The sequence below is a fragment of the Podarcis tiliguerta genome (assembly GCF_965153285.1).
Source record: "Podarcis tiliguerta genome assembly, chromosome: 5".
Classification (NCBI taxonomy): Eukaryota; Metazoa; Chordata; class Lepidosauria; order Squamata; family Lacertidae; genus Podarcis; species Podarcis tiliguerta.
Genome location: NC_139538.1, coordinates 7285802 through 7311905, shown reverse-complemented (window position 1 = coordinate 7311905; position 26104 = coordinate 7285802). Strand labels below are relative to the sequence as shown.

General features: G+C 47.6%; 1 protein-coding gene across 5 annotated transcripts in view; it reads right to left on the bottom strand.

Annotated features, from left to right (window-relative positions):
* Positions 1-20846, bottom strand: part of FAM131A (family with sequence similarity 131 member A) — a 59675-nt gene extending 38829 nt beyond the window's left edge. Inside the window, exons 1-2 of one of the 5 annotated variants that reach the window (XM_083442366.1) lie at positions 20577-20679; positions 1216-1355 (exon numbers count right to left, since the gene is read on the bottom strand). In XM_083442366.1, the coding sequence (XP_083298492.1) occupies positions 1216-1355; positions 20577-20607 (171 nt within the window). In that variant the 5' untranslated portion in view covers positions 20608-20679. Of the gene's footprint in view, positions 1-1215; positions 1356-19662; positions 20007-20435; positions 20501-20576 lie in introns of those variants that run through there. The other 4 variants (XM_083442365.1, XM_083442368.1, XM_083442370.1 and 1 more) reach the window with 4 other exon arrangements.
* Positions 20847-26104: the final 5258 nt, after the last annotated feature.

The following is a 26104-nucleotide window of genomic DNA, read 5'->3' as shown; positions in this document are numbered from 1 at the left end:
GACCAACACGGCTACCTACCTGATTCTCAAATATGAATTCTGAAGGGCTTTGCCATCAGAAGCAAGGTAAGTCAACCTTCTCCCTCCTTATTTTACATATGCATATAACAGTTTTGCTGTGTATAAAGCAAAACTGAACATGCCTCCTTCCACTGGTACCCTTGCCCTCTCTTCTTGCCTGCCTTACCTCATTGCTATTTCCTGCTTGAACTGAGTCTGCAGCTTTATGTAAGTAAACAATATTTTTATATCCTTACATTAAGGACTTCTGTGTGGTTATTTTGTTTAGAGGGATAATAAAGGGAGAATCCAGACTGCCAAAGGCATCCTGGATAATTATACAAAGCCATGCAGCTTTGTCTCCGGTTTCCATGTTAATACCGCAAAGGATGATATATTTTTAACTCTGCTAAACTAAACACTAATCTTCCTCAAGTGAATAAGAGGAAGGCTAATTAATAAATAATAGAGCCTCTCCTACCCTCCAAATCCATCCCAACAAGTTCAATTGTCACACTCCTAATTTTGCGCATTCACACACACATCACCCTGTTTTGCCGTGCATGAAACACAACTGAACTGAGCCTGTATCTTTTCCCTGTTACCCTCACCCTGTCTTCCTCTCCTCTGATAGACGCTTCTCCTTTGGAAAAGCTTGAGAGTGTAAGCTCCTCAAGGCAGGGACCTCTTTTCAGTGTGGAACACTGTGGGCGTTAGTGGTACAGTACAAATGCTAAATAATATACTCAGTGGCTTTGGGAAAGGTGAATTACGTGCTGGGGAATGTTACGAAAGGGAGTGAACACGAAACCTCCAATATCGTAATGATGTTATACAAATCTATAGTTCTACAGCCACACTTGGAATGCAGAGCACAGTTCAGGTCACAGGACCTCAGAAGGGGTATTGTACAGCTGGAAAATGTTCGGAAAAGGGCAACCAAAATGTACTACAACTCCCAACAACCCTGGAGCTGATGGGAGTTGTAGTCCCAAACCAGTGGAGAGCATCAGGTCGGGGGAGGCTGGAGCTGACAAGCACAGAACCAATGGACCAATAGTGCACAAGTCTCCCTTCTTTCCCGCCCCCGTGCCACGCAGGAGCTCCCACCATACGCCAGCTTAAGCTACATGCACCTTAAGGCTGTTGCTGCAGCAACATCTATCTCCCCCCGCAGTCCTGCCAGCCTAGAAGCAGAGTGATGAAAAAGGGCACCTCGAGAGAATCCTGGCTGTCCACAGAGCTTTGGCGAACCAGCCTGCGCACTAGGGAGGTCCGGGTGTGGCCCAGGGGCGAGAGGGCGGGCAGGGACTTCGCCTCGGTCCACTCCACGTGCAAAGTAGTGTCCACAGCCACTGCAGGGGAGAGCAGAGAGTGAGGTCAACCTCCGGGGAACAAGAAGGAGTGAGCAAAAGCAGGCGGTCTCCCTTTTGCAACCAAAAATCAAGCTCGTCACATTGCACAGCACATAATCCATTCATGGAACCACCCCCTGGCTGTGAGATTGTGGCAGCAGGCATGGGCTTTCAAAGAGGGTCAGAGGACTGTGGTCACATCCGCATGACACACTGTGATGGCCTGGGAATCTGATTCAGAGGCTGAACCGGAGGAATCCTAGCCTGCACAGGAGTCCCCGCCTCCAGGGCCAGCTGAGCCAGGGCAGGGCCTTGAATCTGAAGCGCCTGCACCTGTGCCGGATCCTCAGGAGCAGACACCAGATGAATCCACTCTGGTGATTGAGGACCCATTGCCTACAGGTGCTCCTCTCCCAGCCCTGTCAGGGGAAGGTGAGCCTCCCCCTGGGTCCAGTAACCCTCCAGCCTCTCCTGAGCTGCAGAGGCTCAGGGCAGAGAGGTGGAGGGAACTGGTTTCTCCCAGGAGGAGTGCTCGCCTTAAGGCCAGGAGAGGCTGGTCACCTGTGGGCCAGGACCGCCCCTGGCCTCAGAGAAGAGAAAGGCCAGTCAGCCCGGTCCAGGTTGCAGGAGCAATGTCGTTGGAAACCTGTTTCTGCCAGCACCCAGACCTGTTCTTCCAGAGTTCCCGACCTTGCCCGGCTCCTTGCTTTGGATCTCACTTTGCCCTTGGTGGACAGACTCCAGCCCCTCGACCCAGGACCGGACTCTGACCACGCCTCATGGTAACCTCCCCCCGGGACCAGCACACACACATTGAAAGCATTCTTATACGACTTTCACAGTCGCGGCTCCCTGCTTCCCAAAAAGAATGCTGGGAACTGTAGTTTGTTGAGGATGCTGGGAGTTGCAGTTATGTGAGGGGTCTCTCGGCACCCCAAACTACAGTTCCCAGGATTCTCCAGGGGAAGCCTTGACTGTTTACAGCGGGGAAAGAGTGCTTTATGTGTATGGATGTGACCCTGGTGGTGGGTAGCTGGCTTCATGGCACATCCAGGATCTTTGACCCTGAAAACCAGCTGCAGATGGGCAGCAAGAGAAGGGCGATGGCTATGCCCCGCTTGTGAGCTTTCCATGGGCATTTGGTTGCCTTTGGATTCCAAGCACCTGCTTCGTTTTCATTCCACGCTTCCTCCAAGGAGTTCCAAGTGGATTTCCTCTCATTCTTATGCCTGCAACAACCCTACGAGGTAGGCTAGCCTGAGAGACAGCGACTGCCTCCAGATCATGCTCTCAGCTGAGGGGAGGGATTTGAACTCTCACTTGCCTAGTCTTTATTTAAGGTAAAGGTAGAAAAGGTAAAGGACCCCTGGACGGTTGAGTCTAGTCAAAGGCGACTATGGGGTTGTGGTGCTCATCTTGCTTTCAGGCCCGAGGGAGCCAGCGTTTGTCCACAGACAGCTTTCCAGGTCATGTGGCCAGCATGACTAAACTGCTTCTGGTGCAACGGAACACTGTGATGGAAGCCAGAGTGCACGGAAACACCATTTACCTTTCCATCACAGTGGTACCTATTTATCTACTTGCACTGGTATGCTTTTGAACTGCTAGGAGCTGGGACAAAGCAACAGGAGCTCAGCCCTTCACACGGATTTGAACCACTGACCTTCTGATCAGCAAGCCCAAGAGGCCCAGTGGTTCAGACCACAGCACACTGATTCCAATTCTGACAAAAAGCAGGAATTTTGAAGCATGGACAAACCGTGGGGTCTGTCTCTCTCCCCCCCCCTCCCCCAGTCACAATCCACAGGCACATTCTGTATCAACAGTGGGGAAACCTTTGCAACTCCAGGGCAACATTCTGCTTCTGCGTAATCTTTCAGGGGCCACATGGCCGCGGCAGGCAGAGCCAAGAACAATATTGGGAGAAGGAAGGAATGCACATTTCACTTCAGTGAAGTAGGCAGATTTCCACTCACAAGCCCCTCTCTATTGTCCATTCAAGCAAGTAGCATTGTCAGAGTGGAAGGGCTCCTTGAAGCCAGGCAAAGCTGCAGTCAAGGAAGGTGCAAAGCAAAGCTAGGAAGTGGCACAGCCTTGAGAGGGACCCAAGGGCCACGTGGAGCACCCTGGAGGGCCACATATGGCCCACAGCTCTGAACTTCCCTGTACCTATCCTAGATCTATTTTTACCTGTGTTATAGCAACTTCCCACCAAAAAAGAATGGATAAGTAATGTGATTGACTATTATGAGGTATTGCCAAAGGTAACAGCTAAAATAGGAGAACCTAAAGACGATTGTTTTGTGGAAGAATGGAAGCTTTTTTTCGGACTGTCCAAAGAAAATGTCTAAAAGAAATGTTATAGTACGATGAATTCACAAGCAGGATTTGAACTATGATCAACAGAAGGAATTAGAAGTTATTGTATCATTGTTATGGTTATAGGGTGCAGCAAGGGGGAGAAATAAAAAAACACCATGGAAAAAGGGGTGGGAAGTAGACAAAACAAAACAAAAATGTTATGTTTTGGAATATATATATGTGAATTTTTTGATATTTAATAAAATACAACTGGAAAAATACATCTGTTGTAGCAACGGATAAAAGCAGATATTAACTGCCTAGAGCAAAGCATGCTGGCTTCCAGATGAAAGGTTTTGCTACCAGAATTTAATTCCTCTGTTCTCTCACTGGAATAACTGTAAGGCTTTAGAGCCGCATCGCACATTCAAAGCACATCCCATGCACATTTAAAGCTCACAACGTCTGCCAAAGAACCCTGGCAATGGCAGTTTCCTCTTCGCTGAGCTACAATTCCCAGCCCCCTTAATGAACTATAGTTCCCAAGATTCTCCGAGGGGAGGAAGGTATTTTAAATACATTTTTGATGTGCTTTAAATGCATGTCATATGCAGAGTCAACCCATTGGAACTAAATCAACAAGTTGCTTGCAAGGAATGACTGTGGCTCAGTGGTATAATATCTGCTTTGTACTCAGGAAAAGGTCCCAGTTCCAATCCGTGGTATCTCAAAGATGGCGCTGTGTGAATCCTCGGAGAGCTTCTGCCATTTAGCATAGAATAGAGCACATGTGGGGAATCTGTAGCCCTCTGGATATTTTGGTGGACTACAAAGCCCATCATCCCTGACCGCTGGCCATGCTGACTAGGGCTATTGGGAGCTGGAGTCCAACACCATTTAGACTAGACCAGGGCTTCTCAAACTTGGGCCTCCAGCTGTTTTTGGGCTACAATTCCCATCATCCATGGCCACTTGCTAGCTAGGGATGATGGGAGTTGTAGTCCAACAACAGCTGGTGACCCAAGTTTGGGGGGCCCTGGACTAGATGAACCAGCAAGCTGGCTAGAGATAAATTAGCTTCTTACCTAAAGTCCTCTGGTTTTAATGAGTCTGCTCTGAGTATGCCTAACAGGAAACACCACCCATTGTGGTTAACTGCATCCTTCCAGGACCCAGTGCAAACTTGTCTGACGCTGAGTCAAACCATTGGTGCATCTTGCTGAGTATAGTCTACACTGGCTGACACCGGCTCTCTGGGATTTCTGGAGATGCTGGGGGATTGAACCCGGAACCTTTGGCTTGCAAGGCAGATCCTTTACCGCTACGCTGCTCCCTCTCTCCTCTGTTTTCTGCAGCTCCTGCCAGGAATGGAGTGGGGGGCTACCAGCTGACCCCACACCTCTCCTAGCTCCCTAGGCTGCTTTCACCTGCCAGGGAAAGCAGAAATTAAGTTTCTCCTCCGCTCCATTATTCTGCTGCTGCTCGGATTTCTTTCCTGGGGCTTTCCGAAGGAGACCTGCAGACAGTGGCTGGCTGCATGGGGCTGTGTGCCAGGAACTGCATTCAGTCTTCGGGGACTGCTAAAGGAGCTTGTCGGGAGATGTGTAGAGTCGCAGAGTATAAAGCCAAGGGAAAGTGTCTGCCAGCCTGCCTCGCCTAAGCAAGCAAAAGGAACAGGATACACACATCCACACCTCCCGCCTCTGAGCGCTGCCAGGTTTTTCCCCAGGCACCCATGCCTCTCTCTCTCTCTCTCTCTCTCTCTCTCTCTCTCCAGGAGAATCAGGTGGTGGTGTGCTTCTCCAAACGATAGCCCTCCTTTTTCAGAAAATGTGGACTTCTGGCAATCTGATGCTGAGGGTAAATGACAGGAGTTGCAGGTGCCTAGCGTACCCTTTCTGGCAAGGTCTCAAAGACAGCCTGGTTGGCAGCTGGCGAAGAAAGTCAGAGTGACCGCTGAGTCAGTCCAGCCCTGTGATTCACAAAAGTGGTACCTGCAGTGGAGAGGGCTGCTGTTCAGGATCCTGGCTATTCCATTCTATCTGTGCCCGTCCCCCTCCGTGAAAACAACGGTCCCTGACTACAGCAAAATATACGGCTAAAAGACCCAAGTGGGTATGTGTGCGCCACACTCCCCATGGAGAAAGAGAGGCTAGGATTTGTTGCTCCCAGATTGTCTAGAATTCTGTAGCAGTCAGCATTCATGGGAACAGTGCATGCATCCCATAACAAAAATGCTTAGGTAGCTGCTGGGCTGCGGCTCGTTCCACTAATAATAATTGTTTCATGGCTCTCACTCCAGCTGCCTGTTGGGTCCACCTGTTATCGCAAGCCTGAGAGCAAGGCTCTGGCCGGTCTTAGCCATTGCATGCAAGCTCTCCTGCAGACTCCTGTGTGCAGCAGGAGGATCCGTGACTCTCCACGGGGCTGCATGCGCCTGCTTCTGCCACAGTCCCAATGCAGAAACGACTTCTTCCTGCCCATCTAGCTGAGATTTATGGCGGTTCCAGTTCACTGTGCGATCCCTGATCCTCTTTAATGCAAGGTTGGGGGGGGGTTGTTTTTGTTTTTCTGCAGATTCCACACAATGTCTGTTGCCATCATCAAGATGCCAGTCATATTCCCCCCCTCCCCTATTTAATTCATTTTCTCCCCAGGGAAAATGCAAGAATTTAAAGAATAGCTATGTTTTGCCATTGACCTGTTTGCAATATTTTAACAACAATATTCAGCCCCCATCTGGAAACATCCTTAGAATCCTCTGGATCCCTTCAATAAGAATTGAAATTAATGCCACAAAAGTTACTCACTCGAAATACCTTTACCAGTGCATACTTGCCCACACGTACCTATTTATACTTGAGATAGCATAGTGGGGTTTTTTAGTGCTATGAATAGTATTTTTCAGCGTGTAGAAGGCTGTTTTAAAAGGCGATTGTTGCTTGTGGTGTGTATACTCCTGTCACTCTTGCCTCTAGGCACTTTTCCATATTATTTGAAAACCCCGCAAAGCACTTTTGACCAGAAGTGACCTCGGGGCAAAATAAACAGTGTGTAAACATCTGCACTCCTTCCCCACCCCACCCCCCCCCACCCCCATGAAAAATAAACCTCTCTCAAATCACTTCAAGCTTTCAAGCTCTGTTAAAAATGAAAGTAAAGTCCCGCCCATAAGAAATAATTTTAAATACCGAATGAGGGCAAAGCTGAATTTTGGGGAGAACGATGGGTTCACCCGCACTGGGCACTGAGCCAAGATACTCGATTCGAGATTGCATAAATTAACATATTGCTTGCGTACGGTGTACTGCATATGAAACTTAGCAAGAATGCACCACTGGACAAGTTACTGTAGTTATACGTTGTCCTTATATTTACACGAACACCAATAAAAATTATCTGGAAATGCAGCAATGATATAGAATGGAAGGTGTGAGGAGGGTATGTGTGCTGAATTTTGGCATCAGACAGGGTGCCTCCAAAATGTGAAAGCCCAAAGTCTGCCACTGATGAGGGCAATGCCTTTATTAGGCCAACCCAGAATAATGTGCAAACCTTTCAGGTCCACAGGTCTCTTCATCAGGCCAGAGCAAAGCTGGGGGGGAGGGGAGTTGGCTTGGGGTCTGCCTCTGGTCAGAGCCTTTAGATGGGATGTGGGAGCAGGTTGCAGACATTGAAAAGGGGCTCTGTGAGGTTCTATGCACCTAACACTGCCACGGAGTAGGAAAGGACCATATAATACTTTGTTTTTATTTTTTCAAACATGAGGGTATGTTTTCCTTTTTCCCTCTGCTGCAGTGTTAGGTGCAATGAGACCTGCATAGCACCTCGCGAATCCTCCTTTCAATGTCTGCCACTGGCGCCTCCTTGCTGCGTCTTAAGCTTCTGACCAGCCACCGGCTCCAAGTGGTCGCCAGCTCTTTTCCTCTGCCCTTCCCCTTGCTCTGTGCAGCAGCATCAAGCCTGATGAAGAGTTCTGGAGAACCTGAAGGCTTGCGCACTTCCACTTTGACATTCCGGCTGGCCTAATAAAAGGCATTGCCATCGTCTGGATTTTTAAATTCACAAACTACAGTCTGTCTCCAGCCTGTCTGCTGATGTACATGATCTACTACAGAATTACGTGGTACAGCTCTTGATGGATTGTATCCCTTTAACCTCCAGGGAGATGGAACAAATGCTTGAATATGAACATTTACACACACAAAAATGTTGTTGTCATGGGGTGTTGTTTTTTTAAAGGATCACTATGCATACAAAAGTAGTCAAGGGGAACGTTCAAAGCTAGCTTTTTTTCCTGCCTTGCTGATTTTGAGAGAAGGGACATGGCTCAGTGACAGAGCAGCTGTTATGCATGAAGAAGATCTCTGGTTCAGTTTCCAGCATCTCTAAGTAGGCCTGAGAAAAGCCTCTTCCTGAAACCCTGGAGAGATGCTGCTGGTCTGTGTAAGCAATACTGAGCTACATGGACCAGTGGTCTGATTTGGTATAAGGCAACTTCCTACATTCCTATACTTTGGTAGGAAGTGTGATCAATGAATATAATCATTCTCTCTCTCTCTCTCTCTCTCTCTCTCTCTCTCTCACTCACTCACACACACACACCCCCATTTGCATCCTGAAGTGGTACAGTCCAACCCCCAATAATATATCATGCAAGGGTCTTCACAGTGTCGCTCAGCTCCTAAGCAAGGGATAGTGGAAACCAGTTCCCTTCCAGTCAATAAAACCTACAAGTGAAATTCAGCCCAAATCACATAGATACTGTTTCGTGCCCATGGTTAACTAAGCAGATGTTCCCATGTGGTTTCGGTTCCTGGGATATGCGAAAAGCATACTGCTGAGATAATGCATGAATGAACGCAGGCCAAAGAACTTCTTGCAATATCGCATGCAAACTATGGAACATGCAAAGCAGCCTTAAATATCTACTGTCTATAAATGGGGCAAAGTTCCTGCAAAAGGCAGCATTTGCTGTGCATCGTCACTGTCGTGGGAAAGGGAGGCTCGTCCCTCTGGCTCAGGGATTCTATGGAAACTAAGGCTAGGTACACATTAGAGGCTTAAAAGGTCATTTGCTGCGAAGTCATTTCCCACACTCCAGAAGAGAGCAGGGCAGTTACCAGTTTGGTTTTTCCTACACCTACAAACCCCAAACAACTATTCACGAAGCAGTCATCTGCACATGTGCAATGGCTTTCTCAAGTGTACACACCTCAGCTGAACCCATACCTTCCAACATTTCTCTGATGAAAATAGGGACATTCTATCATTATCATCATCAACATCACCATCATCATTTTACTATTTATACTCCATTCATCTGACTGGGTTTCTCGAGTCACTCGAACAGCTTCCAATATACATAAAAACATAATAAAACATCAAACATTTAAAAACTTCCCTATACATGGCTGCCTTCAGATGCCTCGGGGGTCATATAACTCCATACCCTCCAACATTTATCCAATGAAAATAGGGACATCAAAAGGAAAACAGGAACATTCTGGGATCAAATCGGAAACCGGGATGGCTTCTGTAAATCCGGGACTGTCCCTGGAAAATAGGGGGATCTTTGAACAGCGAAATGAGTGTAGCTTATGATTCAAACCAGTTGGAAGCTGGTTTGAGTGGGAAAAGCATCAAACAGCATTTCTCAAGAAACTACGAGCCAGTTCTGCATTGTGGGGAATGCGGATTCTACAGCCAGTAGTATTGGGAGCGCACTGGTCCCAGAGTGAATGGTAATGTGCACACAGACTGAAACAGACTTTGTGTCAGTGGGAAGGGAAGAGATGGAGAGAGAGAGAGAGAGAGGTGCAGAAAAGGAAGAAGGAAGGATGTGTGAATCTAGCCAGGATTTCCTTCCAAGAAGAGACTGCATCCGGCAGCGTGAGTCTCCCTTCCATGAAAGGGACACTGCGTTCCTAACAGGCGAGCCATTAATTTCCGAGCGTGCTGCCATCATGCCGGGGGGGTGGGGGGTGCCAGCAGCTTCCGCAGAAATAGCACAGATTCTCTCCCTCCCACTTTGAGACATTAAACACACACACAAATCAAAGAATGTGTGTCAAAGTTTTTTTAACCGGAGACTCAGCATCAATCGAGAGCGGGGGCAGCAATCACCGGTCCCGGGGCTGCCGTCAGCACTGGCAAGGGACAGGAGGCAAAGATTTCTGATGAACAATGAGAAGGACAGTCCGGAGGGCCAGGTCCTGCTGAAACTGCAGCAGTGCCAAAAAACAGGGGTGTCAATGTGACCTTTCTCTGCCAGAAATAGATGAGACACAAAATGGGGAGGGTACCCTGAGCTAGCAAAGGGGAGTGAAAACGCTTGCCCTGCCCAGAGTCCAGAAAGGAGCATAAGGCAGGAAGAGAGGAAGATGCCTGATATTGAGTCAGATCATTGGTACATCCAGTTCTGTACTATCTACACCATGGGTAGGCAAACTAAGGCTTGGGGGCCGGATCCGGCCCAATCGCCTTCTAAATCCAGCCTGTGGACGGTCCGGGAATCAGTGTGTTTTTACATAAGTAGAATGTGTCCTTTTATTTAAAATGCATCTCTGGGTTATTTGTGGGGCATAGGAATTCATTCATTTGCCCCCCCCCCAAAAAAAATACAGTCCGGCCCCCCACAAGGTCTGAGGGACAGTGTACCGGCCCCCTGCTGAAAAAGTTTGCTGACCCCTGACTACACTGACCAGCGGCTGCTCTCCAGGGCTCCAGGCAGGACACATTGCCAATTCTACCTGGAAATGATAGAGATTGCATTTCAATGGCGCAGATTAATAATAATAAAAAAAGACTTGTGCTGCAGTCTATTAACTTCTGATTGGCCAGGGCTGCAGCCCCTGGCATGCTCAACCCCTTTTGAATGGAGGGAGACTAACTTCCCAGTAACACGGCAGAAGGCCGCATTGTGTTTTTTTAAAAAAAAACCAACCCTACCCTGGTTAATGAGGCAGCAGATTAAAATGAGTACTTATGGGCACGTATAGGAAAATGCAGAAGGCAAAAAGCATCTTTAAAGAGTCATGCCTCATTCTCTTACATCCAGAAAGGATGTGCTCCTGCTAAGACAACACATATCACACACAACATTAAAAAAAATAAGGTATGCTTTCTGCTTCAGAACTATTGCTTTTACTTGTACACACATTTATTCAAATGTGCCTGGGAAATCAATCAGCTGAAACTCTTGCAACAAACCAAGATTTCTTTAGTAGTATGAAAGCCTAGTAGCCCCAGCAAAGACCTCCAGCTTCAAGCCTCGAAAATGGGTTCAATTAAAGAAGCACTGAATTCCCTTGAAACTATGTCCTGTCTCTCTGTGGCCCAGTCCATAAGTTATAGGAGTAGTGTGGGAGTTGCTGGCTGTGGTGTCCTCCTGACTCATGGCGCTCCAGCAAAGGCTGGCAAGAACTCTCCGAGTGGGTGGCAGAATGATCTGCTTCCTTCCTACTCTTGTATTGCCCTGTTGGCCACATCATTTGGCTGACCCACACCGTTCCTCTGCACCCACAGCATTGGAGATGCTGGAGAGCAGACCACAGGCAACTGATGGCAGGCTACCCCATTCCAAGAGGAATGCATCCATCAGGCCTGAGAGAGCACCAAACAGGAAGGGAAGGGAATTAAAAGGTTCTTCACATTGAAAGGACAGGGTGGGTGATTTGCCCTTCCTCCATTCTGTCCCCTGGAAAGCCTTGCTTAACCCCAGGTTAGTGATCCTGGGGACCTTATGACATCCCAGCTCCTTCCAAGCCTGGATAGTGTGGGGAAATCCCACGCTGTGATTCCTTCCCATACCAGCTGCATCCCTTCCAGCATCCAGGAGCACACTAGCATAGAAAGGATCTATGCCAACATAGTTCCCTCCAGTTGTTGCTGGTCTCCAACTCCCATCAGCCCCAGCCAGCAGGCCAATAGGATGATGGGACTGAAGTCCAACAGCATTTGCAGGGCGTCACTTTGGCTATCCCCAATCTGCATCCTGGGCCCTTCCCCCATGGCCTGGGTGCCTGATAGTACCTTTATGGAATAACCATGCTGGTTGTGGCTGATGGAACCTGTGGTCCAAAATATCTTAGATGGAACCTTAGAATCATAGACTTGGAAGGGACCACGAGGGTCCAAACCCCTCCCTGCAATACAGGAATCTTTTGCCCAACGTGGGGCTCAAACCCCCAACCTTGAGATCTCATGCTCTACCAACTGAACTAGAGGGCACCAGGTCACTATAATGAACAGCTTCCCATCAGCACAAAGGCATGGGAAGAGACCAGACCCACTCCTGAGCAAAACGGTTGGGTTTCAGCTAAACGGATTCAGGGACAAAAGCTATGTCTGAACACCCTCATGCTGATACTCTGGCAGGCTGGGGAAATGAGAGACTGAGCAGAAAGTCTTGGCAAAAGGAGAGAAAGTCAGCAGAACTGGTCCCTCTGTTTCACAGGAGATGCTTAAAAAAATCAATGGGAAGCAGGAATGTGCATTTTCCTGTACCCTCTGTGGAAAGGAAAGGTTACACAGGATGTTTACTCTGTGCAAAGGGGAGACTGTATATTGCTCCAGTGTGGGATTTTGCTGCATGTTTACAGAGGGTTTTCTTTCTGGTGCCATCACACCAAGGACTCCTCTTGCCAGGGAAGAGACAGAAAAACACACCCACCCACTGACCAATGAAGTCAATAATTTATCACAAGATGCAACAAGTGAAGCTGAAATAAAGGAGAACTTCAACGCACACAATGCCCATAAAAAACAAAACGGCGCCCTGTGCCACTGATTGCTAGGGAACAGGATTCCTAACACCTCTGCAGGGACACACTGCTGTGAGCGAAAGTGAAAAGGACTCTGAAGTGGCAGAATGGGCTGTTACACTCCCCCACAACTAAGGGGTTGAGCAACTTCCCCACAATTGTAGGCTTCAGCAGCACGCAAGGGGGAATTAAAGGGGCTGCCAGTGAGGCCTTTGCAGAGTGGCTTTTAATACGGCACCTGCAAAGGGGAGGGTTTTGATGGTCTCCCAAAGCAGTAGGAGTCAAAGGATACACAAAGGGTAGGGAAAGCCCCACTGGGCAGAAAGGGAATGGTCTGCTGTGTGCTCCTCATACCCCTCCCTCATCCCTTCTTTCTCAGTCTCTCTGCTCCACACAAGTGCTTGCCCTATGTCTCCATTCCATCACAGATCGGCTTCTGCTAAAACCTAGGCGATTTGCCTTGCTGTCTGTTGTGGGTGGAACTCATATAGTTAAGGACGTAATGAGTTATGTCATTAACCTCAGTGCATTTCAAGGGAAGGGAAACCATGTAATTATTTATGAAACGTTTGTGGGATTTAAAAAAGTCAGCTAATAATGTTTTGCATTCCTGACCTCGGGCAGACCTGTGATTTGCTGCAATTTCTGCTCCCGTTTCCAACTGAATTCTCCAACATTCCTAGTTACTGATTTTTCTGAATTCTTCCTCAATATTTGCAGGTCACTTCCAGATCGCCTGTTTATTGAGGTGATATTGATTGCCTGACTTGTCTGCAGGGAAATGAGACAACATTGGCTACTTATTGAGCATTCATTCTGATTTGTTTCCTGGGAGGTTGGACAACACTGGAATAAGCAGGTGTTATCCCACAGTTGTCAGTGCATCTTCCCTGAACTTTAACTTATCATAGAATCATAGAATCATAGAGTTGGAAGAGACCACAAGGGCCATCGAGTCCAACCCCCTGCCACGCAGGAAACACCATCAGAGCACTCCTGACATATGGTTGTCAAGCCTCTGCTTAAAGACCTCCAAAGAAGGAGACTCCACCACACTCCTTGGCAGCAAATTCCACTGTCGAACAGCTCTTACTGTCAGGAAGTTCTTCCTAATGTTTAGGTGGAATCTTCTTTCTTGTAGTTTGGATCCATTGCTCGGTGTCCGCTTCTCTGGAGCAGCAGAAAACAACCTTTCTCCCTCCTCTATGTGACATCCTTTTATATATTTGAACATGGCTATCATATCACCCCTTAACCTCCTCTTCTCCAGGCTAAACACGCCCAGCTCCCTCAGCCGTTCCTCATAAGGCATCGTTTCCAGGCCTTTGACCATTTTGGTTGCCCTCCTCTGGACACGTTCCAGTTTGTCAGTGTCCTTCTTGAACAGTGTCCTTCTTGAACTGTGGTCTTTTTTATCACAAAAAGTCAAATTTTGTTTGTTGCACAAGAGTTCCAAATCGACCTGAATTTGCCAGTAATCGACTCCTGTCCAAAAACAGAGGCAGTGCCCACCACCACCAAACACAGGTTTTTGTCCTACTTGACACTAAGTTGTATGAGTGAACAACAAGATCTCCATCTAAAGAATGACCAGTTGACTCTTAGATGACTGGTATGTGTGCCTCATGGAACTCCCTTCCTGCCTGAGTTAGTGTTGACCTATGAATGCCCTGCCTCCCCTGTTTGAAAGCGAGGGAAAGAAGGAAAACAAACGGTGTGTTTTAAGCCAGCTGGCAAGAAGCAGCCTTATGGGGGCTGCGAGAGTGTGCTGCTGCTTTGGGGGATTGCTGTTGCTTGTCCACCTGCACGTTCTGCACAAACTGAAAAACTAGCTTATCGAATGGTGGGGGCAATTGGCTTGGCTCCCCCTGAGACATTTTCACTGTCCTTTCTCCAAAGAAGGGGTACATTGAGGAAGCGATAACTTTGGCAGCCAGATGAAGCGTATCAAGAGAGATGGGTTACAAGCAGAGGATCCCTGGTTCGTTCCCTGACATTTTGAAACAGGACTGAGAAAGACTCCTGCCTGCATCTGTAGAGGGCTGCTGCCAGTCAGAGCAGAGAATACTAGGCTAGATGGATACCTGACCTGGTATAAGGTTGCTGCTTCCTATTGCAAGGGAGAATGGAGCTGAGTGGTAGATATATGCTTCACATGCAGAAGGTCTCAGGTTCAATCCTTGGTATCGCCTGTCCAAGAGGATATCAGGAAGTAGACCCCCATGGTCTGATTCAGGATAAGGCATTTGCTTCATAAGTCAACAGCCTCCATTCACCACTCAAATTAGCTTTTCTATAAAGCTCAATGTTGGCCAAGACCCTAAGGAAATCACCAGCTCACAACAAGAAGCCGAAATTCATCATGAGAGAACTGGTAATGGGTTTTTTTGTTCAATTCTTTTTTCCTAAATAAAAATCCAAGGGGAAAAACAATGTTTCTTTTCTTTCTTTAAAGAAACAAATAATTCCACCCACAGCAAAATGCCAATAGCTTCTGGGCTGTGAAATGTGCGCAGGAGGTTCTCCCTCATATCCACCCACCTTTCTGGTGAGCTTAGCATGGTTTCTACATCCCATCCATCTGCCTTGAAGCTCCTACACTAAAATACTCACACTACAGATGGGCTAGGCAGATGGACCCACAGGCTACGTGGATCCTCCTCCTCCGCTCCCTCTTTTGGCAGTTCAAGGCCCTGGTCGAAAACAAGGAAGAAACTAGTTTGTTATCCAAAACAATTAAGCAAGTTTCTAGGTCTCATGGTGGCAAAGATATGTAAATTCAAACATGGCGTGGTCAGCATTGCTGGTGCTTTTGCTGCATTGGACCATTTCACTGGATATCTTCATTCCAGTTTGAGGTGCTAGTGGTGACTGCTTCATTTTCTCACGGTCTGGGATTCCATTTTCCCAGCTAATCTAAACAAAGGATTCTGGAAATATTGTGAGGAAAGATTCTGGTTTGGGATGTGCCAAGCGTTTCTTATGCTTCAATCTTACGGAGGAAATCCAGTTGCATTTACTATAGCAAGAGGGCTAGGAGACATCATATAATCCTATGTTTACTCCCAGTTAAGTCCCACTGAGTTCAGTGATTCTCACTCCTGGATGGCACCTTGGTTACAGAATACCTTCCCCTCTTAGGTCAGCCTGGCATCAAGGAAGCATTTTTACATCAAGGCCAGCGCTGGTTATTTCTTATTTTGAGGGTGTTATTTTGTAATTATTGCATTAAATACGTTACATGCCCTTCCCCAAGATGAAGTGGCATAGGGCATGTGATATATATTTTTAGATAAATAAAGTGTGCAATTGCATTTACCAGGAAGCAAGCCCCATTGAACTTAGTAGAATTTACTTCTGTTGAAACATGCATAGGATTACATTGTGAGCTGAGAAATCAAGAAGTCCCCATTTCAAATCTTGCCTTTGCCTTCAGCTCAATAGGTTGCCTTTGTCAACCTCCTCCTCACTTCTGCTTCAGTCACTACTGCATCCTGTCTGATCCATAACATGGGGATAATAATACCAGCTACCTTGTGCAGTGAGAGCTGGACCATAAAGAAGGCTGATCGCTGAAGAATTGATGCTTCTGAATTATGGTGCTGGAGGAGACTCTTGAGAGTCCCATGGACTGCAAGAAGATCAAACCTATCCATTCTGAAGGAAATCAGCCCTGGGTGCTCACTGGAAGGACAGATCCTGAAGCTAAGGCTCCAATACTTTGGCCACCTCATGAGAATAGAAGACTCCCTGGAAAAGACCCTGATATTTGGAAAGATGGAGGGCACAAGGAGAAGGGGACGACAGAGGACGAGATGGTTGGACAGTGCTCTCAAAGCTACCAGCATGAGTTTAACCAAACTGCGGGAGGCAGTGGAAGACAGGAGTGCCTGACATGCTCTGGTCCATGGGGTCACGAAGAGTCGGACACGACTAAATGACTAAACAACAACAACCGTGTGCAGATGACTGAGCTAATGTTTTCCAAGTCCTTGCAATATTCTATGGCACCATTTAAATTCTGAGTATTATCGTGGAAGGTGTATAGGTCTGTCTAGCCCTAAGTGATTTTGCTTGAAAGTAAGTCCCCTTGAAACCAACAGTACTTATTCTCAAATTAACATTGTTAGGATTGGGGTTGGGTGAGCAAAGCCTACTCTTGTTTAGGGAACATTGAGTTTTATTAAGGGTACATATGCACAACTTTCCATGTGTTAATTATACCAGCATAACAGTCGTAGCTGCCCTCAAAGAATCCTGGGACCTGTAACTGTTGCTTGGGAATTGCCGACTTGTAGACTGCAGCTTCCAGGATTCCAGAGAGAGGGAATGAGTATTAAAAACCAATTTAGGACAACAGTCCTTTGCTCTTTTACTAGAGACTAAGTCACACAGAAGCCAACAGGACTTACTGCCGAAAAAGCATGCTTAGAATTACACTATATGTATTCACAGTGTATATACTGTATGCCCATATAAGGGCATTCAAGAAAAGATTGAACTGACAGGTCTAGGGGCTGACACCTGGGATAAGGTGAACTGGACTTTTTGTAAACCCTAGGATGTAGAATCTTCCAAGGCTTGGTCCTAACAGCTGTTTTCAATGCCAGAGCTCAGTTGAACATGAACTAAGTGGGGTCAAGATTGTCCTTTGTGAAGCGCTGATCTTAGGTCAGCCACTTTCTCTCAGCCTATATGTTATATTCTCCAGAGAATAAAAATGCCATATATACTGCCCTGAGCCCATAGGGGAAAAGGAAGATATAGTCACTGACCAATTGGAGGCAGAGGAATGGCAGGAGGAACAAGCTGGGAATACCCCAAGAGAAGAAGGCTCAGAACTCGGAAAGTGGTGGTGAGATTATGATGAGTGGTCCAAGGGAGAAAAGGGAGAAGACTGGGGAGGGAGGTGTCAGAAGCTGAACAGGTAACAGGGCTGAGTGAGAGAGGAGAGTCTCTGACAGAGAGCAGTCCAGAATCAGAAACAGAAGCTGAAGCAGGAGAGAAGGGAGGCCAAGAGACAGAGATGAGTCCAGCTGGTGAAGAGGCACGGGTGTCTCCCCCTCCTGCTACAAGCCCCCTCCCCCCCCCGGTCTCCCGGAACCAGAAGAGGCATGAAAGGGGCAGGGGAGAAGTCAGCTTCAGGCGCAGTCTCAAGTTGCTTGGAGAAAACCCTGGAGAGGAGGGGATTTAGGCAGCTGTGGGGAGGCGGGGACCTTCAGTCTCAGCAACTGCTTCATGGGGACAAGACCTGCCAGAGATGAGTTGCCGTGCTTATTAGGCCTGGCACTGCTGCACAGATCCTGTGTTTGCTAATAAAGAGTTTTATTACACTTTGCCCAGTGTAATTTACTGCTGGCTCACTCCTGTCAGATACACATGTAATTAAATAATAGTGTGGGGGTTGCGGGGGGGGGGGGACGGGACTTCCAGACTGAACAAAACTACTTCCACCACACCAGCATATTAAAGACTGGCCACAGTAAGGGAGCCCGGGAGGTGTTAAATTTAAGCATGATGAGATATACAGGTAGGATCCCTCTCTTCGAAGGTTGCATGTGTGTTGGCTGAGAACACAGAGATGTAGGGAACTTGCTGTTGAATGTGCTATCCAGAAGGAGGAGGAGGATGTGGGCATTACAGCAAATGGGGGACTGTCTCACCAACCTCCACCTGCCTCCAAACAACCCCTACCTGCCTGCCTTTTTACTTACAAACCTAGTTGTCAGCTTTCCCCTTCTCCTTAGCCTCAGTCTTGCCCTTGTAGAACTCAGCAGGAAGGAGGATGGGGGAGAAACTAAAACTAGTGATGCCTCTGCCTGTCACCTACTGTTGGCCTCCCTGCACTTTGCCCCACCAGTCCCAAGGGCCAACCACTGCTGAGTGGGGAGCCATCAATATTAAAAAGCATAGTGTTGTCAAACAGAGGGTCTTTCTGGAGCCTTCAACCCGGGTATTAAGGGAGAAGCTCAGACAGGTGGACACATCCAAGCACATTACAGAAGCCTGGACCAGAGACAAAAATGACATCCTATTAGCCCAAACAGGCAATGCAAGCAAATGCTACAACTGATGGAGCAGACACAGAAAGGCATTACGTTCCCAACAGTCAGTCAGCCAAACGCCTGATGAACAAGGCACGAAAACAACACCCTCCCTCCTGTTGCTTGTACCCAGCACCCGAGATATTCAGAGGGGAAATGCCTCAGGACATGGAACAGGCCTCTAAACATACTGAAGGGGGCGTCTGGACATTGGAGTCAATGTTCACATGCCCTGAAGGGGAAGTTTCCCAAAAGATGAACAGGATATGTGTGCTTGTTATGACCATTGTCAGTTTCTGCTATTAATATCACCCACTTTCTCTAGCATACAAGGCACAAAACTGCCCACGTATTAAGACAATCCTCAGAAGCTCTGACCTGGGTCCCCCACATTTGAAGAGATGCGCAGGTCTTGGCTGGCACCAAATTTGATATCTGTTTGGGGCCAGGTTAAAAGGCCTTTAGAGCTGCCAGTTTTGTGTGGCACTGGCATCTTCCTCTGCTGTTTGTTTTTTTAAATGCATTGTTGTTATTTTTCATAGTTCTTTCTATTTTCATTATTATACGACGTTTGATCTTTCTGTAAGCTGCTCTGTGCAGAAGAGGAGGCTATGAAGCACTCAAACTCATAATGCACACATGCTGTGCTAAGTTACAGGTCTTCTTTCTCCCCATTCCTGAAAACTTTCTTCCTACTGCTTCCTGGACTCTATCTAGCATCCCAGCTCTAGACACTCTCATCCAGCCTTTCCAAGCTGGTGTCCTCCAGATATTTGGGAGAACAACTTTTGGGCTGGCGGCAGCTGGCGAGTGTTGTAGTAGTCTCAAAACGTCTGGAGGGCACGAGGTCAGGGAAGATAGCCGGCAGGCATCCCATTGATTTAAAACAGAACTTTATTCCCAGGAATGAACTCAAGACTCTGGGTTGAAGCGACCTGCTGTTCACAACTAGGTGTGTGTATGGCGCGGGGGGGGGGGCGTATAGCCCCTGAGAAAAGGGATTAGGAGCAAATTTCAAGCAGAAATAACGCCATATGGGATGCATTGCCCAAGGCAGCAGGCTAGCCCTCTCTGCCACTACTTCCTGGGGGTCCTGCTCGCCAGATCCACACACCGTCTCCCTAAAGCGTGATTCAAGAACAGGGTCCCCTTCCCCCTGGCAGTCCTTGGCTTCCTCTGCCCAGTTGTGAAACTGACCTGCTCCCTCCACGCAACTTGCACCGAGTGTCTCTGCAAAGCCAGAGGCTCCTGCTCCAGACTGTGACCCGGACTCGGCTCAGAAGCGTCGACCGAAGCCTTTGCTTGCCTCTTCCCCCATCTTTACTGCGCCCAAGCCGGAGAAGCTGAACCGGCTGCCAGGCTTCTAACACAGGAGGCCAATCCTGGGTGTGTTTCCTCCTTCTCCTTCCTGGTTCTCGGATGCGAATTGAGATTGGGGCGAGAAGGCGGCCGGGAGGGGGGGCGGCGAGGCTGAAGGTCTGCTAAGGAGAGTGGTTCCTTGGCAACAGCAAGTCTGCCCTCGCATGCTAATTGCGCCGGGCTCCGGCCGTTGCTGTCGGCGCGGGGTGCGGGGAGAGGCGGGGGGCGGCGGGGGGAGAGAGAGAGCCGAGGAAAGGGGAGGATGTTTCCAAGCTCTGGAGGAAAAACAACCCTGAAACTGCTGGAAGGCTGCGGCGCCAAGCAACCCCCGGGAAGCCAGCGGAGCGATCATCCGCCTCGACACCTCGGCCGTGATTTCCACGCCAAGGAAGCCGAGGCGCCAGGCTCGCCCTTTCCTGAAGGCAGCATGCGAGCGGAGCCTGCCATGCCTCAACGCACCTCCCCCCCCCCCCGCACATGCACACACCCCTCTCTACCCCCTCGGGGGGGGGGGGACAGGCTCACGCTCCCTGCTGCCCTTCTTCCAGAAAACAAACACGCTATAACGATTAAGCGATCTCTTCCGCTGCAGCCCCCGCCCCCCGCCTCACCCAATCTCTTCTCCAGGGACGATCCAGGCACCTGCATCCCCCCATACTCCAGCTGGTTCTGGCACATCGGAGGCGCAACCACACACTCCCTCCCCATTCCCCCCTGCCGCCGCCGCCGCCGCAAGGTAGAAGCAATCTTACCGATGGTGGTTTTGGAGCCAATACAGCCCATAATCGTCGGGGGCAATTTAGGATGGCAGTAAACCTTTGCTCCAGACCGCACACATTGCCACAGTACCTCATGGGCTGTGAGCTGGTAGGCGGGCGGTGGGCTGGAGAAGCGAGTTCTCTCTTTTTTTTCCCCCCGTTGGCTGGTGGGGTTGATCTGGCAACACAGAGAAGAGGGGAGATTAGGGGGAGGGAGGAAGCGCGCGCGCATACAGACACACACACGATCTCCAGGAACCGCTCTGGCTCTCTCTGTCTCCTCCTCCTCAGTTTCTGCCCCCTCGAGAAGCTGGCGTCTCAGGGACACTGGGGCTGAGCCGCTTGCACGTTCGACTACGTCACTGCTGCTGGCGGAGAATTGAGAGCGAGCGAGCGAGCGAGCTGCTAGCAGACAGGCAGCTGGCTTCAGCACCAAGAACAGCGCTCTGGCTTCAGCACCCAGGACAGCAGCAAAGCTGGCTTCTAGGCGGGCGCCGCCGATTTCAGCACCTTGGCCAGCGCCGCCAGAACTAGAACCTGGAACCAAGGGTCTGTTGACTTGCTGTGCGGGCCGAAGAAGCTAACCGATTTTGCTTAGGTGGCGGATCAATGGCTTGCTGTGCCAGGTTTGCCATCTGTAATTTGCAGGTGCTAATGCTCCTGGGTCCTGCACATAGGTTGGGGAGACTTAAATCCCTGCTCTCACATCACCTACGCCAGCTCTCCCATCCCCACCCAAGTTTCACAAGCAAGATGGGTTCGTGATGCCTGAAAAAGAAGATGCAACAGGCATGGCAACCCCTCTCTCCTGCTGCTTGTCATGCACAAGCACACACACAAGACAAGACCCCTTCTCCCAATCGTATGGCAAGTATCCTTTTCTGCTGGAAACTCTTCCGTCCCCCTCTCATGTGGCCACGGGGCTCCTTTTATAATCTTCGTTCCTAATAATATGTGCTGTGGTTGCTGCTCAGCCAAAGGGCATTGTGGGCATTGTGTGGAATGGTGCAAAGCATCTGTTCTAAGGAGGCTGTTTACTATATACAGCAATGACGCCAGTTGGCAGACTCTGGTTCAAAGGCACATCTCTCCATTCACACTAACACAGCACATGGTACCCCAAAAAGGAAAGGTGTCGTGGAATGCCCAAAGCTTCAACTCATCAACATCTATTGGGGGGATGACATTTTGTAAGAAGTCATGTGCTTGAGCACCCTTGGCAAAATATTTTAAAAGTCCCGTACTAGATTTCTTAAGCCTTGTGGCCTGACAGTTTTTTCTCCTTCTGAATGCTGCTGTGGTGATGGCAAATTGTACATTCTCCTTCACCAAGCCACTGTAGTCTAGTGTCTGCCAGTTCTGCCAGCCCCTCATAAGGCTCAGGGTACGTTACTTCATAAGACAACATGTATGATGGTCATTGATACAAGGGAGATAGAACTACAATTTCATTTCCTTCTAGCCCCATGAGGCAGGCAGTAGCTCATGAGGCCGAGCAATCATACACAGAAAACAGAAGGGAGCTGCCCTTAAGCATCAGGCTTTGGCATTAGCATTGCAACTCCACTTCATGGAAATGTGTAGCTCAGTGATCAAATACAGCCATTGCATACAGAAGATCTCAGGTAGTGGTAGCTGGTGCTCATTAGTACTGGTGGGATAGAAAGAAGAGAGATAAGCTATAAGTGGAGCCAGAGCCAATGATAGGCAAAGGCAGCTGTTTTAAGTTTTGTCCCCATCTTCCTCTCTGCTGAGTTCTAGAAGGGAAACACTGATGCTAAGGAGGAGGAAGCTGACAGCCAGAGCCACCACTTTGGACTGATTGAGAACCGTAAGATGGGCAGGTGAAAGTTGGTTGATGGCAGACTGAGGTTTGTGGCCATTAGTGCCCCATTTGCTCAAATGGACCAGCCTCCACTGATCCCTAAGTCACATCCTGACACTGCCAAGTAGGGCTGGGAAAGACTGGGAACTCTCTGGGTCCTGAAGCCACTGCCTGAGCTAGAACAATCAATGGTCTGACTCTGTACAAGTCAGCCTTCTATGCTCCTGCGGTTGAAGTGGCATCAGGCGTGGCCTTCCAGCATAGTACACAATGCACTGTCATGTGGAATGTATCATATTCCCAAGAAGCCAAAGTTTTCACTATTTATTTAAATAACAACTCCTTAGAACTCCCAGTTGGGTGATATTTAAAATGCAGTCAAACCAACAATTCGTGTTTTGCTAGATAGGCACATGATAGGAGATGAAGCTCGCAGAGTTTTCCTGCAAACTTTCTAGAGAGAACTCTATGAGAGACACTCCAACTGTGCCTGCTAAATACAGGCAGCTAAAATATCTGAGACCGAAGGAGAATGCAGGCTGGGGGCTCCCACCTAATGGACCCCACCTGAGAGCCAAGAAGATTGCTGGCAAAGCCATAACATTATGTCTACGGCCAGGACCCTCAATGAATTATGGTAGCCTCTGAGGAAGACAAAATGCAACCCCACCACTGCTTGCATACATTGTTAGTTCTTTATGAGATTTCTCTCATGTTCATGAATAAGTCTGTGTGTATGAAACAGGTGTGAGATTGCTCAAACCCCTGTTGAGTCAAGTAGAAACAAATTGGATCAATAACATTTCTGGGATTTTTCCTTTGATGGAACAGCAGTGGAGCGTAGATCAATAAAGCATTTGGATTAATTCTTCAGTACACCTACAGTATCTTTTCAGGCTGGTGTACAAGCCACATACTAATATGGAGACAGAATTGATTGCCAATAGAACATGGAATTAGTAGAAATCATAAACTGGATGTTATTGGAAGAAACCACAATATTTGGTTTGGTTTTCACAGTGATTATAGACCAAGGGTCAGCAAACTTTAGCAGGGGGCCGGGTCCACTGTCCCTCAGATCTTGTCGGGGGCCGGACTATATTTTGAAGGGGAGAAATGAACGAATTCCTATGCCCCACAAATAACCCAGAGATGCATTTTAAATAAAAGCACACATTCTACTCATGTAAAAACACGCTGATTCCCAGACCGTTCGCGGGCCAGATTTAGAAGGCGATTGGGCCGGATCCAGCCCCTGGGCCTTAGTTTGCCTACCCATGTTATAGACTGTATATTTGGTGGATTCTTTGCTTATATGACTTTTAAAAATAAATATTTGTATTGTAATATACAAGTAACAGGTTTCCCTGTTCAGACATTTTTATTGTCATACAACTGCATACTCCTTGCAGCTCTGTGGTTCTGGCTTTTTGCTATATTCATAGTTAATTATGGCAATCTGACTCATTGTCATGGCTAACTAGGCCCTAACTGAAGAATCTGTGATACTTTTGTGTAGTGATGCTTAATTACAACTTTTACCCACTAGTTCTATGTCTTTCTTGTCAGGCTTTTATTAACACAGCTTGTTGTTGGTTTTGGTTTTTATTTTAACCAAATTCATAAATTGCCCTTCATTACAGAATAATCCAACATTATTTAAACCACAACATGCTGAACAAAACATAAATGCTTAAAATACTTCTAAACCTCTCTTCATGTGCAGAGACACCATGGTATTACCTGAGTAATATGCGGTAATAATGGGGTTAAGCACAATTAGCCGTATGCTAGATTATGGCTTTCCTGTTTATTTTCAATGTATTCAATCTTGCAATTAGCTGATTCCTAATAAATACATTTTATTAAAATACTGCTAGTTTTGCAAGGAAATTCAATAGGTTTTGCTCAGCTCTGGCCTAATTGTTAATTCCTGCCATGTTAGAGGTAGAACAGAGAGCATAAAAGTATATCTCTGACTCAAATGAGAATATGTCTTTCCTCATGTAGCTGGATTGTCTCTTTTCAGTCTAGGAATTTCTTGAATCAGTGACAGCTACCTTGCAGCCTAGCTCTTACAGCAAGAACAAAATCCAAATTATTGGAAAACTACAAGAATGGAATGATAAATGCATAAATACTCTCACACATTTGTCTTATTTTAATATTTGTTTGTGAGCACCAAGTCTGGATTTCATAGACTCAGAGAATCATAGAGCTTGAAGGTACATGAGGGTCATCTAGTCCAACCCCCTGCAATGCAGGAATCTCAACTAAAGCATCCATGACAGAATCATATAGAATCTATGGATTTTTTCCTCTATATACAGGCGTTGCTTTCATACACAGAGGGTGGGGACAAGTGAGCTGTTGGTGTTGAACTTTAAAGCCCTAAACAGCCTTGGCCCAGTATACCTGAAGGAGCATCTCCACCCCCATCGTTCTTCCTGGACACTGAGGTCCAGTGCTGAGGGGCTTCTGGCAGTTCCCTCACTGCGTGAAGCACAGAGAGCCAGGCAGAGGGCCTTCTCGGTAGTGGCGCCCTCCCTGTGGAACGCCCTCCCATCAGATATCAAAGAGATAAACAACTACCTGACATTTAGAAGGCAGCTGAAGGCAGCCCTGTTTAAGGAAGTTTTTAATGTGTGACATTTTAATGTATTTTTAATCTTTGTTGGAAGCCGCCCAGAGTGGCTGGGGTACAAATAATAAGTTGTTGTTGTTGTTGTTGTTGTTGTTATTGGAAGATTGGTTGGCATGACTCTGTCATAGAGCAAGCGTTACAGACTAAATTAAAATAAATTGTTACATATCTATACTGCTCCAGATTCCTGACCAAGTGCACACGGTTAGTTTCAGTAACAGTGCCAGCATCTGGCATTCTCATTCTCTGCACTCTGCACTCAGAAAGAATCCCAGCTAGCAGGGGAGTTGCTGCCTAGACTTTATCAGGCTAAATGAAGCAATAGCCTGACAGTGTAAGTCAGGTTTGCATCACTGAAGTTGTATAATTGGTGCAGGGTGTGTGAGTTAAATATATAATATTAAGATTATATTATGAGATTGCCTGTTGGGCAAAAAATGAGTCAGCAGTGAGATTCAGCAGCCAGAAGGGCTAATGCAATTCTAGGCTGCATCAACAGGAGCATAGTGTCTAGCTTTGCAAGGTGGTGAGATAGTACCACCCTATTCCGCTTAGACTGGGACTCGTCTGGAGTCCTATGTCCAGGTCTGGGCACCGCAGTCCAAGAAATGAACTGGCATACCTAGGAGAGAGCAATGAAGTTGGTGAGAAGCCTGGAGAACAAGTCCTTTGAGGAAAGCCATTTTCAAATATGTAAATGATGTCACATAGACGATGGCTCAGATTTGTTTTCTGAGGCTCCAAAGGATAGAGCCTGGACCAATGAGATCAAACTGCAAGAAAAAATATATTAGTAGTACAGTAGTAGTAGTATTACCTCTAAAACTAACTATAAGATTATGGAATATAAAAGTATGAAATATCATTTTTTAAAAGTGTAATGTTTAGGCTACAAATTGGGAAGCTTCTCCTGATCATAGAATTGTAGAGTTGGAAGGGACCACAAGGATCATCTAGTCCAACCCCGCCCCCCCCGCAATGTAGGAATCTTTTGCTCAATGTGGGGCTCAAATGCGCAACACTGAGATCAAGAGTCTCATGCTCTGCCAACTG